Source organism: Lissotriton helveticus, chromosome 4_1 (assembly GCF_964261635.1).
Source record: "Lissotriton helveticus chromosome 4_1, aLisHel1.1, whole genome shotgun sequence".
NCBI lineage: Eukaryota > Metazoa > Chordata > Amphibia > Caudata > Salamandridae > Lissotriton > Lissotriton helveticus.
In genome coordinates this window covers 495,957,206-495,975,355 of record NC_136063.1, presented here as the reverse complement: position 1 = coordinate 495,975,355, position 18,150 = coordinate 495,957,206, and the positions used below count along the sequence as shown (strand labels likewise).

The 18,150-nt window shown below is 42.2% G+C and overlaps 1 protein-coding gene across 1 annotated transcript in view; it reads left to right on the top strand.

The window, feature by feature from the left end:
* The window catches only part of E2F5 (E2F transcription factor 5), a 348,139-nt gene that overhangs the window by 31,321 nt on the left and 298,668 nt on the right, over window positions 1-18,150 (top strand). The window contains exon 2 of the mRNA XM_078687086.1: window positions 3,056-3,165. Coding sequence (XP_078543212.1) covers window positions 3,056-3,165 — 110 coding nt within the window. The remainder of the gene's footprint in view (window positions 1-3,055; window positions 3,166-18,150) is intronic.

The window sequence follows — 18,150 nt, the reverse complement described above, 5'->3', positions numbered from 1 at the left end:
CCCTCTGGTCCTGTGGGAAAGGCCATGTCAGGTAAACACCCCAAATCCCCCCTACCCCCTAGGGAACTGCCCTCCACTGCCTGTCCACTTTAATGATGTATGCATCCCATATCTTATGCTCATCCATTGCCCGACAGTTTACTGGAGTTAGCGATGGCTGTCTCTCATTAATTCAAATTGCGGCGCCAAAGTTACACTAAAGGAGGTTCTACCCCCTTCCATGCCATGGCAGTGCGGCGTTTGTACGTTGCAAATGCCAGGTCTATTATCCTGCTTTCCAGTCTACGTGCTTTTGCCCCGGCCTCCATCCCAGGAGGCAGGGTTCTGACTGGGGGTGAAGGTCCGCTAGTACTGGCCGGTGCTCTGCCTTGCTATATGCCCCAGGTACCGCCCACTGTTTGTCTGAGATGTGGCGGGTAAGACAATGCGCCCCCTTGGCCCTGCCATTCGTCGCGACAGCTGCCCCCACAGGGCTGACCACGGGGTGACACACGGATCTCTTTACTGGATAGATTAGCTCACTAAGCCACAAGCCCCCAGCTCTAGGGCAAGTACAGTAATAAAAAAAAAATTGCAAAACAAATCTTTCCGAAAATATATTCTTAGTTTCAGGAAAGCACAATTCAAAAAGGACCTTTTTCAATTGTTGTCAGGAGGTATAATGGTGCCAGAATGATGCAGCTGAGAGGATGACCTGTTGTCCTCACTGACTGCACAGAGGGCTGTCCTGACACTGTGGTCTCAGTGCTGGGGTTGTCACTTTTCTGCAGAGGTCGTCCCTTTTCTGCATAGGTCAAAGTAGAGAACAGTTCCCCAGTTCTTTGCCCTTGAAGTTCATCTTTTGGGTTTTTTGTGCTGAAACTCGCCTCTTGTGCTTAGTGGGTCACTCTTAAAACATGGCCTAAAAGAATACTTTACAGATATGTGGAATGGGCCCAGCAAGTACCACATTAGCACCCTTGGATGTCAAGGATTCAGTGTTCAGCCTACAATTTGACTGTAGGTTCATGAGTATGCTGACACCAAACCTACATATTCAACACCGTTTCCCGTGACACTTGTTCTATGCCCCTCACCCCTCCAACACATCGATCCGAGGAATACAGTGGTACCGGCAGTGCAGTGTGCAGCAGCACTTTACAATGTCTTGCACATTGTTTTAATGTGGCACTGTCCCTCTTGACACAGTGCTGTCTTGGCGGAATGAGCCACGGACCGCTAGTTCTACACAATCCAGCATTCTCCAGTCATGACTGAAGCCAGTCAATAGAACATGACTGGCTCATCGTCTCGCGCTTTGAATCGATATGTGTGCGTTGTAAGTGCACAAGTGTTTGGCTTGCAGCTGAGGCAGAGTTTACAGGGGACTAATGTGCTACTATTCGTGCAAATATCAGCATGCACTGATTATTCCTGAGTAGTGGTGCAAGTCCGGATATGTACTGAAGATTAGTCAATGATGGAAACCATAACATGCATGAAGGATTAATAAGACGATAAAGCAGTGGTTCCCAAACTTTTTTGACCCGCGTCTCCCTTGACCCATTGGCCATTGTCCGTGACTCCCCACTGTTATTGTTTTTGGACGGTGGGGCGGATGTGAGCCCGGCCTCGGGAGTACTTGCATTGTTCGCCCTGAAAATAATTGGGATGAAGGTATTATAATCATACATGCAGGGTGTTTTGTATTACTAAGGTAGCGCCTCTAATAAAATATTGCTAGTTACACTTCTTTTCCCAGGTCTTTTTTAGAGTACCCTCTCAGATATTTTTATCCCACTTACAGTGCTAGATAGCACCCTTATGCATGTAGGCCCCATTGCCAAAGTGTTTCTGTGCTTGACGAATATTTGCCTGCACTTCCATTTCTACTCATGTCATACGTGCCAACACACCTGTCTCAGCAGGGTGACTCATGATTTTTAAACCACATAAGCTTTATTTTTGCTGTCTCCTCCTTAAAATTGCCTCCAAATCAATGCAAGCCAAATAAATTCCTCAAATTTTTTTTTAAACGTCCCTCTTTCTTGCTTCCAAATATGGATTTGTAAAAAAACGAAACTATTAACCAGTCCAACAAAATAAATAAGACATCTTCCGTTTACTTTGGGAGTGTTGGAACGTGGGGTTCCAGTGAAATGTGGAGGTCATCTTACAAATGATCAACATCATGCTTTTAAGTCTAATTAGTTTAACTGAAGCCAACGGACCCTTCAACATTAAATGCATTATAGTGCTTGGTGCGCGGCTCCCCAGGCTAGGTTTGATGGCTCCACAGGGAGCCACGGCGCACAGTTTGCGAACCACTGCTATAAAGGTAGGGCGGACACTCTAGATGTGGGAGTCCAAATATGAACATGGTGTGTTACTGATGAAGTAAATCTATCCGTAGATGAAGGACTACTTAAGTCTTATTCTTGACCTTGTTGAAGACCCTCTTGCCACATTAATTCGTTCCCACCATGGTGTAGTGTTTGCATTGACATAATGGTGGTAATGCTTAGAATATATGATGGGCTTTGTTAAGATGATGCGTAGCTGTGATATGCATCATGCAGGGGGACGATTTGGGTAAATCTATGCATTATATAACATTATCCCCACTGCTGTCACATTCATCCCTTTGTGAAGTAAACACTCGATCCATTTCAACGATTTTTTTGTACACTGTATGATTCGTTCAACCATTAATGAACTATACACACTTCGAAGTATCATGCATACATTCAAACATCCACCCCCGTGTTTTCTAACTCTCGAGTTCACCCACTCATCCACGCAAACAACTCCTCACAGACTTGCCACCCAATTAAGCACTTTCACTTATAAGGTAGCCTGAGCGTTTACATTGCCAGTTTCAAACCCCAGTTTGTTGTTTGTTTCCAGATAGTAATACTTTAAATAGTGCATTGGTATCATTTGGGACATTGTTTATAGTTTGCATTTTACCTAAATGTGTTTTGTTAATGCTGTGTGAGGGAAATGTCAGTGCATGGGGAAGCATTGATCCTGCTAGCGACTTGACTCCTGGTGAGTGCTTATGCTTTTTTTCCAGGCTGCGGATACTCTTGCTGTGAGGCAAAAGAGAAGAATCTATGACATCACAAATGTTTTGGAAGGAATTGGGCTAATCGAGAAAAAGTCAAAAAACAGCATCCAGTGGAAGTAAGATATGTGAAATTGTCAACAAATGTTTTCTAAATGAGCGCATATTCTTCCCCAGAGTGTGGTAATCTTTGAGTTAGATTCTAGTGTGAATTGTATAAACAGCAGTCTTGGCACTACTCCTCAGTGGTATTTGTTTTAGCAAGCCCCGAGCAATGAAAGGCAGAGTCAGCCATCCAAATTGTAAACCTGTGACCTGCAAGTTATATATGCTTTCTCCCTCTTGCCGTTTCTCCTTCTCTCCATCTCCTCGTTCGCCCTTTCACCTCCTCACTTTCTCTTTATCCCCCGTTGCTGCTATGTATCTCACCCCATCTCTCCATCTGAACTGTTGTACATTGTTAATATTTACTACTGACCGATTTCTCTCAAAGAATAACTGTCACCTTTTGAGTTTGTCCCACCAAGCCTCTTGTCATACCTTTGATTGGAGTTTGTGTATTTTCGTTTGTAGGCCATCATTTTCTTGTAGATCTTTACTTTCGTCCAAGTTACATCCACTTCATACCCTTCCACAACCGCTACCTTCTTTTTTATAGTTCTGGGAATGAGAACAAGTGGTTTTAATTAAACTGAAGGGATTTAAAACATTTGCTTCTAGGAAAGAAATGTATTGGCTTATATATCTTGCATATACTTTACTAAAGTATTTTTTAACCAATGTCTAACATGTAATATTGCATATCTTATTGATTTTTGTTAAATATATATTTTAAATTTAAAAATCATAGTTAATAAACAATAAAATTATCAAGTAGAATATAATGAATTAAACATATTACCCAGCAGACAACTCATTAATCAAGGAATTCCTTAGAAGTCATAAAAAGGTATACATATGAATTAATTAGTGGGAAATTCCAGAGTGGAACCGGTAATATTCATCAATATTCAAACCCCCTTTTTTTTTTTTTTTTTACAAAAAAGAAAAAGGAAGAAGAGATGGAACAAAGAAGGGAAAAGAACAACAAGAGTTAGGAAAATGATGTGCGTGAGGATAGAAATGTAGTGAAAGGTAGCCAAAGTAGATCCAATTGAATTTTTTGAGATTTCAAAGAAGAGGAGACAGTCGATATTCTGTGTTCATCACAAACAAGATTCCACCAAGTTAATCTACATATTTTAGAATTATGTTTCCAACAAGTTAATATAACTTTAAAAGCAAGTGCGATTAAAAAGATCAAATAGCACTGGTTCTTGCAATCTGTAGACATAGTTCCAAGAAAAACATTTTGAATAGATAATATAACATTGCATGAAAATATCCTTAAACACTTTGACCACACAATTTCCAAAAACTCAGCCACTTTAGGACAATAATATAATAGGTGGATTAAAGTTCCATCAGAGGAGAGACATGACCAGCATTGGAGAGTGGCAGAGGAATCAAATTGATGAATCGGAGGAGTATTAACCACTCTCTTATACACAAAAAATAAAGTTTGAGTAATACTAGCAGCTTTAGAGGTGTTAAAAATTCTACTTCACATATTGTCCCAATGGGGAACAGATAATGATAGAGAAAAGTCTGCCTCCCATAGTAATTCAATAGAAGATGTTTTTCTCACAGTGTTAGGAGAGAATACATGCTTATATGAGAGAGGCTTTGGGGGTGGAATTATAGGTAAGGTTGTATAATTGCATCAAAGGGGTCAATGGGATAGAATCAGGAGAAAAATGATTGTTTAATAAAAAGGATCAAAGTACAGGTAATAATTGGTTATATTGATTCAGACAGGAATTGGTGAAGTTATTGAATTGAAGTTGTTCTTGTATAGCGCATGGCTACCCGGGAGCATCCCAGCGCTTGGAGCCGCAGAAGCAGAGAAGCTGGTATTGTTCTGATGTATTTTTAGTTATTGGGTTTCCGGGAATAGCCATGTCTTCAGTTTCCTGTGGAAGGTGAGGAGGTTAGGCTCTTGCCGCAGAGAGAGGGGCAGAAAATTCCAAAGTTTTGATGCATTGTAGGAAAAAAGGCGGCCTCCGGAGCGCGACTTTCTGATTCTGGGAACTTCTGCCAAGTTGAGATCATTGGACCGCAGATTCCTGGCTGTATTATAGGGTCTAATAAGGTTGGCGAGAACTGGAGGACCCTTACCCTGAAGATTTTTATGGGCGATACAGAGGGCCTTAAAATGTATCCGTTCTTTTATCGGCAGCCAGTGAAGTGATCTTAGTGCTGGTTTAGCTGAGGAGCGATGGTTAGTGCCAGTCAACATTCTCGCTGCTGAATTCTGGACCACTTGGAGCTTACAGATCACAGACGCCGGGGCTCCCAGATAGATCGCATTTCCGTAGTCAAGCCTGGATAAGATCAAGGCTTGAACTAGGATACTTTTGGCCTTGTCCGGCAGCTGGGGCTGAATTTTACGTATAGATTTAAGCAGGCCAAAACAGGTGGCCGCTGTTTTCCTGACTTGTACTTTGAACGAGAGATCCTCATCTAACCAGAGTCCTAGACTCTTGATCTCACTTATAGGAGTAGGCCCAGGGCCCATACAGGGTGGCCATAGTGTAGCAGCATTGAAAGATGCCTGACTGCCTAGCAGCATAAGTTCGGTCTTCTCGCCGTTAAGTTGAGACTGGCTCATCCAGTTGGCCACTTCCTCCAGACAGACACTTAGGGGACAGCTCTGCTTGGCTCAGAGAGACCACGAGCTGCGTGTCGTCGGCATAGCTAACCAATTCAATCCCATAGGGGGCCACTATCTCAGCTAAAGGGGACATGTACACATTAAAAAGTGTGGAGCTAAGGGAAGAACCCTGAGGGACCCCACACTGCAGAGGTAGGGGAGAGGAATGGTAATTCCCCTCAAACACCTTAAAATACCTTTCCTGCAGGAAGGATTCCAGCCATGCGAGGGCCTTTCCCGAGACTCCGAGTTTTTTTAGGCGGGCTAAGAGGATGCGGTGATTCACCGTATCAAAGGCGGCGCTGAGGTCCAGGAGGATAATGGCCACATTGCCACCTGCGTCCAGAATCCTCCTAGACTCCTCAACCACCTTTACAAGCGCCGTCTCTGTCTCTTGCCCAGGGCAGAAGCCTGTTTGAGATGGATGGAGAAGATTAAAGGCTTCAAGAAAAGCAGACATTTGGTGGTTCACAAATCTTTCCGCCAATTTGCTGATGCATGGGAGAAGGGAGATAGGACGATAGTTGGACAAGTCTCCGGTGTCAAGATTAGGTTTTTTGATCACTGGTTTGACCATGGCCAGCTTCCAGTCCCGTGGGACTATGCCTGCTTCAATCGAGGAATTAATCAAATTAATGATTGGGTTAGTGATAATGGGCAGAACTGATTTCAGGATGTTAATTGGAGCAGGATCGAGTGGCGAACCACTTTTTATTGCTTTGAGGAGGGGGAGAGCCAGTTCCTCAATAAGAGGGGTAAAGGAAGAGAGCTTAAGAGCCTCTCCTAGAAAGGATGATTCAGCTAGCATTAGAGATTCGGGATTAAGAGTAGGGGGGAGGGCCAAAAGAATCTTTTGAATTTTGGTCTGAAAAAAGGTTGCAAGTTCTTCACATCTTGATCCAGTTACATTAGGAATTGAAGGAGGGTCGGGAGCCTTCAGGAGAGATTTGACAATTCTAAAAATCTCTTTCGGTGCGTTAGGGGACGCAATAATTTTCTCCGCATAGAAGGCAGTCTTAGCCGCCTTTAGGGCAGATTTGTAGGCATTGATGGAGGCCCTATATTTAGTCTTTTTCTCTGAGCTAAAACCTTTCCTCCGTTGTCTCTCCTCTCGTTTACAGCATAGTTTGAGTTCCCGAAGTTCCGGGCCAAACCATGGATGGTTGATTGATCCCCTCTTTTTTATTGTAGATTTCCTGGGAAGCACTGTGTCCAGTGAATGTTCTATCCAGTGATTGAACTCTGAATTCGCTGTGACGATGTCATGATTAGCCAAGGGCTGTGTGGACCTCAGTACTTCCGACCATTCACTCACATTGAGTTTGGGCCAGTGTCTTGCCTGCATTCTGCAGAAGGGTTTGATGGGGCCCGGGGGGGGGGGGGGAGCATTCCAGGTGAATGGTATTAGAGTGGTCAGACCACGGGACCAGACTAGGATCCTTGATGGTTAGATCTGTGATATTAGAGAAGATTGGATCGAGAAGATGTCCCTTTGTATGGGTGGATTGCTGGCTTTTTAAAGCAATTTCACATGTTGCCAAGTCTTGGGCCAGCTCCGTGGCTATTGTGTCTTGTGGATCATCAAAGTGCAGGTTCAGATCTCCCAATATGGTGAAATGAGAAGCTGAACTGGCCAAGTTCACTACCGTTTCCAGTAGTGCCTTGGGGAATTGCCCTACTGTTCCTGGGGGACGATACACTACACCAGGAGACCTGTAAAAGAGGCTAACGGTGACAGGGCAATGGAAAAGTGAACATTTTCGCAGTCGGAGAGTGGGCTGCCTAATAATCGGCATACTAGATGTTCCTTGAAGAGGATTGCAATCCCTCCTCCTACCTTCCCTACTCTATCGATATGCTGGATCAAGCACCCCGGGGGCAGAGCCTGGACAATATCTGGACCAGAGCTTGATCCCAGCCATGTTTCTGTAAGAAACAGTACATCGAGTGCCATGTCATGTAATAATATTGAGATTTCTATGGCGTGCTTGGGCAGGGATCGACAGTTCAATAATGCCAGATTAAGCTTACACGCATGTTTCCTCCTATTCTCCTCCGTCCGTTCCAGATGGAAGGAACAGTGTCTGCATCCTTGTTGGTATTTCGCGAGGTTTAACGAGTGCCTACATACAGAGTTGGTAACACCTCTTAATTGCAGGAGGGAGGTGCGCGAATATATAAGAGGGGCTGCAGTGACAGGAGCAGGGGTCCTGGCCCCGGACTGGCGCGGACGGGCGCCAGTCCGGGGCCAGGGAGCAAAGGCTAAATCAAAATTTGGGGGACCAACTGATTGACATAAAAAATACTCTTTTCCTTCCAATGTTTGAAATGGAATGATTTATGATGAAATGTGATAAATTTATTTTACCATATAGAAGATGGAAGAAAAGATTGAAAAAAGTTAGACCCTTTGGTAAATATTGTGTGTAAAAAATGTCAGGAGTATTTTAAAATTGGGTTTTCTGATATAAATGTACAGTTAGAAATGAAAACAACATCATAAATGAGAAGTTATTCAATAGAGAGCACTCGAAAATATTCCATTGTGACATAGGAGAGTCATAATATTCTTTAGTCAGAGCATAAAATTCTCTATGATATAGTTTAAAGTTGGGAAAACGCATACCACCCTCAATCTTTGGTCAAATTAGTTTAGACAAAGCAATACCAGCATTTTTTATATTCTAAACAAATTTAGTGCAAATAGAAGTAATTTGTGAGAAATAGTAATTAGGAATTTTAAAAGGTAACATAGAGAGCAAAAAAGCACATGAGGAACGATCATCATTTTAATGGTGTCTAATCTGCCCTACCAGGATAAAAAGAGGGGAGACCAGGTAGAAAGTACATTTTGCAGTTTGAGTTTTAAAGCAGTAAAATTATGAAAAGTATATTAGAAATGATGGGAGAGAATCAAACCCCCAAATACTTAATCTTAGTGGGACACCATGCAAAATTAGTATTGTCAAACATGTAACGATAACAGGAGAGATTTAAAGGTAAAATCTCTGTTTTAGAATTTTTTTATTTGTAACCAGAGATATTAGAGTATAAATCAATCTCTTGTAGAAAGGGCTTTAGGGAGGTGAGGGGATTAGACATATATAGACCAGAATATCATCTGCATAGGCTTAGAGTTTGATTTATAGGGAATTGTGTTTAAAGCCAGATATAAGGGGATTACATCAAATGCGCTCAAGGAAGGGCTCCAAACAGAGGAGAAAAAGCAAAGTTGAAAGAGTGCAACCTTGTCTAGTGCCTCTCATGCAGATTAAAGTAGGGGGAGAAATGACCATTAACAAAAACATAGGCAAGTGGTCCAACATATATTAGTTTGAAGAAGGAAATACATTTTGGGCAAGAGTGGTAAACATAAAATGCCAATTTATACGAGCAAAAGTTTTTCAGCATCAAGGGAAAGAGCAGCAAGTAAGAATGGATATTTTTTCCCAGCAATAAGGACATTAGAGAACATTCTAGCATTATCGGAGGCAAGCCTGCCTTTAATGTACGAACCGGGTCAGGTTTAACGAGTTGGTGGACAATAGCCTTCAGACGAGATGCCCAAATTTTAGTAAAAATTTTACAATCCTAGTTAATTAATGAAATTAGCCAATAATTTTTACAGAGGGTAGGATCTTTATCCAGTTTAGGAATAATAACAATAAGAGCATCCAAAAAAAGATCCATTTGCTTAAGAGTTAAGCAAAAAAGAATTAAAACATTCTAATAATTTAGGAGCAAAAATAGAGGAAACAGAGGAAATAAGTTCAGCAGAAAAGCATTCTGGACCAGGAACCTTGGCCTCTTTCAGAGACTTAATAGCGTCAATAACTTCCTGAAGAGTAACATCTTTTTCAAGAGTGAAGAGAGTATGAGGAATGGTAGGGGGATTAGGGAGATCATTGAAAAAAGTTTTAATACCGCACTCAGAAGGAGTTGGCTTTGATCAATTCCAATAAGTTAGCGGAGGATGTGGAAAGGAAGTAAGTATGTTCAAGAACTTTAATATGTTGGAGAGCAATGAGAATTTGGAATCTAACATCTTTTTTGTTTAGCAGAGTAGGCAATAGGGAAGGCCCTAAAGGAAGCCTTAAGAGCGTTCCAATTATTGTGAACAATAGTGTCTTTAGGGTGATTGAGTTGAAAAAATTAATTAATAAAGGAGGTTGCTTCCAAAAGAAAGACTTGGTCTAATCGTAAGGAATTATTAAACCGCCAATTTCCCTATTTACAGGTATTAAGAGGCATGTAAAATGAGGACAAAGCAGGGGCATGATCAGAAATAAAAATAGACTCTATTTCTGATGATTGAATGGAGGGGAGTGAGGATTTAGAGACGAAAATATAATCTATTCGAGACATAGTATGGTGTACATTGGAGAAGAATATAAATTCATATACATCCGGGTTACAAGTTTTCCAAACATCAAAGAATGGATATAAGGCAATGACCGGTTGGAATGCTTTATGCGATTTATCAGGTTTAAATTTGAAATTAGATGATCCATAAATGGGTCCAGCCAATCATTAAAATCACTAGTAATATTAGGATTAGAGGTAGAGCATAACTTTAATTTAACATTATACCTAAATTCGGGATCAGATTTAACAGGACCATATATATTGAAGAAAGTAACATGTTTTTGATGTATAATTGCATCCACCAAAACCCATCGTCCATTCGTGTCACATTCAGTTGATAAAATCTGAATATTCAATGACTTACGGCATAAAATGGCTACACCACTCTTACGGTTAACAGCAGGAGAAAAAATAATCTGACCAACCCATTGATGTTTAAGTGATTCAACATCATTACAATGCGTTTCCTGCAAAAAAGCAAAAGGTGCGTTAAGCTTAGACAAGTGAGAAAGTACCTTTTGACAGGATGTCCCAGAGCACGGACATTCCACGAGACATTAAACATGCTGTGGTGTGAGGGTGAGGATACTGGAACAATTACTACAGGCTGCAAAAATTCAGTATAAAGTGATATATTTGAAGAGATCTTCACACATTATATCATTATATTGAATTTTCATATTTAATTACAGCGTGTAGATTACATTAGAAACTCAGTGTTCTTCTGTCAAAAAGCAGAGAAAGATGACATTTGGGCCATCCTTGAATAAAGAGTCACTCCTGAGGAGACATAGTTGAAGAGAAGTGTGGGTTGCCCAGTAAAAACCTAAGGAGGCTGAATATCAAATTGCTCACTTGTGAAGAGTAATTCACCACTATGTCACCAGAAGCGGAGGAAAGCACTTCAAAACAACTGGTAATGGTGCACAAAGGAACCGTTATGAGGTAGTTCCTGAGGAAGCAGGAAGACTGAGACGTGAGCGGCGCATTAGCAAAATTGGCGCGTGTGTGTGAGGAGAAAATCACAGCCGCAGCGCTGGTAGACTTGAAAGCATACCTGAGAGATATCTTAATGAAGAAAGGTTGCCCCTATATCCAGGAGCCGAAACCCCTAGCAGGAGAAGAAAGGTAAGGCAGGAAAAGGCTTCTAAAAAAGACGAAGCTCTTTGCTCGTAACAGAGCTCAGTAGTCTGCCGCCATCTTGCCTCGGCGCATAAGACACAGCCACATCTTATTGATCAACTAAACACTTAAACAGTTGTCTACAGTTAGCGAATGGAATTATCGGCTAGAAGATACCTTTATTTTTAGTTTTTTGGCTTGCAATTATCACTACCACCTGCTTGCTGGCCCTCATAGTGTGACGATCGAAATAGGTGCTTGGTAACAACGAATTGATGAAGTCTGTAGATAGGTTCTTGTTAGTGTAATGGTTGGTGCAGTTGAAGCGTGTGCTTATTTGTGCTATTTATTCCTCATCACTGGAGGTGAATAAATGCACAAAGGAGGCGCCCATAAAGCATGCACTCTCCGTCTACTCTCCTTTATCTGGATCCAGATAACCGTCATCTGCTCAAGATAATCTTTGGAAATCAGATAGGAGATCCAAATCCTTCTCTAAACTATTTTGACGCACTTGGTGTTTTCTGGTCAAAGTAGAATGAGCGTGGTGTGGGTGCTAGGAGGGGGGAAACAGTAGCACTGACCAGGCATCATTCCAACACCACATTACTCTTGAAGTTGCACACTATTGGATCAGAATATTGGTAAGGCAGTTCAAATCACTATTTTCAGAGTTTTCTTTTGGTGGAGCAAGCAGTCCATGTGACTCAGGTCTTCTGTACCTTTATATTGCGATCTCCATCTTGGCAGTGAAGCTCCCATTGGAATCTTGGCATAGAAGGGTTCCAGAGCTGTGGTCAGCAGGTTGTTTGTTTCAACAGTGGCAAAAGGGCTCTGTGCTGTACAGTATGAAAAGGGTAATCTTGGTGACAATGTGTGTTCTGCGCATCGAGAACTGGACCTGCAAAGATGCTGACACAAAGGAACAAGCATGTAACTAGCAGGGAGAGAGAACAAGTGGTCAAGCTCTGATTGGTCACAAATGGCAACAGCCGCATTAGAGAACACGGAGTTGTCCCAACGGATCATAATTGTATACATAGCTTGGTCTGGTGGCTCAGTGGACTAATGCTTCTACTGCAGGGGCCTGTGTTCGACCTCATGGTCACAGGTTCAAATCCCGGCGGGTCCACTCATCCTTTCATCCAACTGAGTTCGATAAAATGAGTACCATTGAGTTGGGTAACAACAAACATCTGTTATGCAGCGCCAAGATACCCGTGGTGGTGAACGTGCGCTTTACAAATACACGTTATGTTACATATCATTGCTACATAATACTTAAATGTGTTTGATTCTTCAGTTGCAGACAGTCATAGGTATAGAATACTGTTTTTTGTTGTTGTAATCTGTTTATCAGCTTTAACCATATTTAACGTCTAGTATTAACATCGGTTTCAAGACGTGCGTATTGGTCACAGCAGTACAGGTACTCTATGTGAATCATCGTATTCACATTAATGTCAACCAAAAGTAGTTTTACGGTACAGCCGCCAAAGGATCCAGCCAAGGACCCCATATTTTCGCATGTTTCCGATGAACTCCCCACACTTTATAAACAAGCTCTTCTTTGCTCAATATTCTATACCGATCTTCCACTCGGCGATTGTTTGGACGTTTTCTTCTCGCCAGTGGTAGGGCAGTGGCAGGCACTTTCAGATATGAAAAGACCCATTGCCAATAAAGAACAAGTATGGTTCGAGCATCCAGGTCTTCCATGATTCCAAGAGGACTAATTTGAGTTCTTTTCATGCGCTCTGTCCATTACTCACCCTAGGGCTCCACTAATGCCACACCAGTATCTCTGTATTACTGGGCATTCCCTTATTGTATGATGATAGGTGCCAAGTGAAGATTTGCACTTGGGGCCTCCCGCTGTTCCCACTTGCCAAAGCTGCGCAAGCCAGTAGTAATACTGGTGCAAGTATTTCAATCAAATCTGCCAGAGGAGTGAGTATATAGCCAGGGTAACATTTTGGCTTCAGTCCATCCCTTTAAGGGTTTCCAAGTCAAGTTCCCGACGTTCCTCAAGGCCATCAGGGAGTCGGGTAAGTTGACTACTAAATATCTATAGATCAGTGAAATACCACCCTTGCCCCCTCTATTCATTGTTTTTTATCTTCTAAAGTATTAAACTCAGTAAGTACCTTCAATCAGTTGACACATGTTTCTAACGTGTGTTGTAGCTGCAGATAACATTAAAACAGTGGGGTATAGGTTGAACTCAGATGTTGGGTCCTGAAATTATTTAATGTATTCACAGCTTCAAATATCTCCAAGAATGGAGAAGAGGATCCGGTCCCAGCCATGGAAGCTGAGGTGTTTCGCCATCTGTGCAAGCCAGATACCCTCGCACAGGAGGGGTGGCTTCAGTGGAACTGTTATACCATTTAATATGGCTAAGAGCCGCCTGCCAGCCAGGACAGGGTAGCAAGTGACAGATGGAAGGGTATAGGGTAATCTTCTACTTTTATAGTAGATTAAAAAAAATCTAATGCATCTCTAACGAGCATAGTTCTAATTTGTTAGGTGGATCACTTCGATCCCCAAATAGCTAGTCATTGATAGTCAGATGATTTAATCATCTGTGAGGTGCAATAATATCATTTAATGTCTGCCAACCCACACCTGCATCTTACGAGCACCTGCGGTACTTCCTAAAAGATATGAATGGGATGTTTAGAATCCTGTTTTAATAAGGGAGTTTCACATTAACAATTGCCAGTGGCCAGTCCTACCACAGAAACATAAGAGTACCAAAGACTTTTCTTATCAGCAAATGTTTAAACAATTCTTCTTGAATACAAGTTTTATTGATTTAAAAAGCACTCGCCATGATTAAATATTGTAGTTAAATCTTACACAAGCGTCTGCAATTAAGGTATTAGTTAGGGGGGTGATTCCCAACTCCAGTAATAACAGCAACCCTTGGTAGGGTGAACTTTTTTCTTCTTTCCCGTTTTGTCGCAGTGAACTTTTAAAGGCACTAAATTAACCTGATCTCAAACCCTTGATAGCTGTGGCGCAGAGCCGACAGGCTTAATTTAGAGGCACTGTGCATAGTATTTATACAGTAACAAAACAGCAATCAAGTAAAAATAGCAATATTGTAAAAATCCCAAACCAATTTTGAAAAATAGAGTACATTTTAATAAATAAAATTTCACCAAAATGACATAAATCTAATAAGGGAAACCAGACCTATGAGTTCTTAAAGTTTAAATAGAAAAAAGCACCAAAAAGGCACAAATTAAGGCCATCTGCGATGGAGTGCGGGTCGGACATAGACATCGGATTCGACCTATCCAAAGGTTTTACCTCCAGACTTAATGCCTAATTTAGAGTTTGGTGGATGGATACCCCGTCACAAATGCGAGGAATATCCTGCCTGCCTTATTACAAATGCATTACATACAATGGCCCGTATAATTCGGCGGATGAGATATCTGTTATGTTTGTGACTGTGTAGGCTGCCAGCTGAACTCAGTCAGGCTCTGAGTGTCTGAAATGGCAGCCAAAATCCCCAGCGGGGCAAGGCTCCAGTCTGTGGCTGAAGACTGCTTCACGTCATTGAATAGCTGCTGGGCGAAGTCTCGATGAAGCAGTAGACTTTTGAAGATTTCTACCTTTGGACTTAGTCACTTTGTTGGAGCTCAGATTCTTCCAGTAGGGCAAGGCTGCAGGTTGTAGCTGAGTAGGGCTCCATGAGGCCAGATACCTTCTCCACGAGGTCCAGGTGAATCGGATTTTCACTGCGGAAAAGCTCAGAGGGGGAGCAGCTTGGATCTTTGGCCCAGCAGCAACACACCTTTGTAGGATCGGCTTGGCAGGTTGGTCTCGGACCTCTGATATCTTTGGAGAAAAAACTTTCTAAGTTCCAAATTTTAGGAACAGTTAGGAGAAGTACACTTTGACACCAGCGAATTGTCCAGGGCCTTAGGAACAATACTTGGGGGTTGCGGGGGCAGGGGGTTGATGATTCACTCCAGAAGAGACGAGCATCAGGGTCCAGGGCAGGTCCTGTTGGTACTGGACAGTTGCAGAAAATGCCTCTTGTAGCTGTTGTGTCCCCGTAGCTTGAACAGGAGGTGAGCCTTATGACCCTTGGAGTCCTTTGGGGTCCAATGGGTACAAGAGGGAGAGCAGGTCCAGCCTTCTAGACTCTTTTCAGGTATCAGTCGGCAGGCCCTGCTCCCTTCTATTCTTCCGTAGGTCTAGCAAGTGTTCTAAGAAGGGTACTGGGAAGCCACATTTATTTATACATGGCATTGACCTGTGGACGAGGGAAGCTCCTAGCCACTCCCTAACCAATGGGTTAAAATTTCCTAGGAGTGACTCCATTCGCACAGTACCCCTCTCGGTCTAAACCCAAGATGACAAAACCTTTTTTCCCTTTTGCAAAACTCCTATGCCCACCGCTTGTGGCCAAGGACTCTTCCTCTGTGGTCATTCTAAACCAGGTCTGGGGGCAGTTCCTCGTCCACTGGGATTGGTACCTGGCTGACTGTGGGGACAAAGAAGGCACCTGCCCAGATGTCGGCTAACATTCGCTTGAGTTGGAAGTTCAGGGGCACAAATTAGGTGGTCATTCTGCCAGAGGAACAGCAAATACCTCCTCACACTCAGGCCTGTGTCCTGCTCTGGGAGCAGTTTTCATACCTTATTAAGGGGCAATTCAGCTGCCAGGTGACAGCTGAAGCTTGTGCAAATGGGTCTCCACAGGCTTCCAAATGCGTATTACAAATGAGATGTGATGTTATCCTGCGAAATATCCTTGCACTGAGCAGGAGATATCTAGCCAAATCTTGGACCTAGTAGGACTACTCGGAAAGCCAGGACTTATGTTTCTTGCAGAATTGAAGAGTTAAGGATATATTGAGCAGCGGCAGGTCATTTCACGTTTTAGGAGCGATGTAGGAGGAGGCTTGACGGCTGGATCTTACTTACTCTGTGCTGGATGTGTGCAAGTGCGAATCTGGACAAGTGTATGTGCCTGGAAGGTTTGTGAAAGGTGCAATTTTTTCTGTGATTGCATACAGGTCTGTGGCACCCTTGCTAGGCCACCCGTGCAAATTTTGTTTAAAAAAAAGTGCACTACGAAAACAGTACACAAAGGAAAAAATATAGTATTTGTTACGAGCAATGTGCAGTTTTGTTTTTCAAAACATTTTTTTTTTTTAATTCTTTTCAAAGCTGTGTCCTACAGCAAGTTCAGCTCCAAGAGATCTGCTTAAGGGAGGCTGTGAGCTATCTTCAGAAAAGGGTGCTTCCATTATTCTAATAAAACTAGCTCTCTTAAACAATTCTCTAGAAAATATGACTTGATACTACAACATTTGTACTATTAAACGAATTAGAATAAACTTATGTAGCATATACATTAGAACACAATACATCATTATTTTTTGATTACTTTACAAAGTGTTAAAGTTCAATTTTATTATTTTGATTCTAATATTAACAATGGATGTATCTTTTTCAGTTCGAAAATATTCTGCAACTTAATAAAAATATGCCACAAAAAACTAATCTTGCAATAATTTGCTAAACAGAACTACCAAGTATTACAAACAAATAACATGCTAGGGCCTTCCCTCTGGAACAAACTCCCTATTGACATGCGACAAAACACCAATCATCTCTCCTTCAGGAAAGCACTCAAAACACACCTTTTTCGGGAGGTTTAGCCTCCTGTCTGCATGTCCCAAAGGCATTGTTTTCGACACCTACAGCGAGCTAAGCGCAGAGATACCCCTTCGGGGGTCGAGTCCAGCACTATAAAAGCAAATAAATAAATAAATAGGTGTTTTAGCATTGTCCAAGCTTGTTCACTTTTGCACTTCTTGTTTTTGATTGCTGCTCCGCCATGAGACTTGCAAGTGGAATATCACTGACTGTAATGGTCTTTTAAAATTGGGTTTTGAACCTTTTAGTGCTCAACTTTTAATGCACGGTCAGCTGTCCTTTAACAGCTGCAGGGCTAATGGAAGGATTTGTGTGGCAAGTGTTAACAAGTGTAGGTTGACTGAGGAAGACAGTTGTATAAACCTGCCTATCATCTGTGGATAGGTAGCTATGAGGCACAGCCTAAAAAAAAGACATTTACTACCCCTCTTTTGGTAAAGTTCACAATGGTGCATTTTGTTTAAAATTGTATTACATTGCAGCTTTTGATTGGCACTTGGTACATGGACCAGAGCCACTGACCTGTACATATTTTTCTGGAAATCTTCTCTAATGTTAGATCTACAATAGATGGATTCTTTCATGCACGTGTGCATAAAGAATACTTTATTGGATTGTCTCCCAATTCAGTTTGCCTCTGGAGATTCCTTGCTCAGTGGAGATGATTGCTGTGCTTAACAACTGGCAGATTAGAGGCCCATTACGCAATAGTCCTATTACATAGGATGATGCTACTAGGAGAAAAGGTGGGAGATGTGAATATCAAGAGCAATTAGCGGTACCTCCCTGCTGATTGGTGGAAGATCCTAACCTGATCAATACGAAGAGGGCAGACTACTGGCTCTGGTGTCCAGTAGGCAGCCCTTTGAATTTTTGCATGGAAGGGGGAAAACTTGTGTCTGATACAGGCCCATAAAACCTGTACACTCCATTTTTGGGATGTTGCTCATTTTGGATCTTTCCCAGCATGTTGTGCCGCATGGAACAAACACGAACCTGCTTCTGTTAATGTCTGCTGGTGATGTTCTGTTATGTTAAAATTATTTATAGAGTGCACTTACACCAGGCGGTTTCATGGCGCTAGGAGCAGGGGGACGACGGCAGGGGAGTTACAAAAGTTTTAATCATAGGTTTGTGAGAACAGAAGGGTTTTAAGAGGGGTTCTGAATTGAGCGTAGCC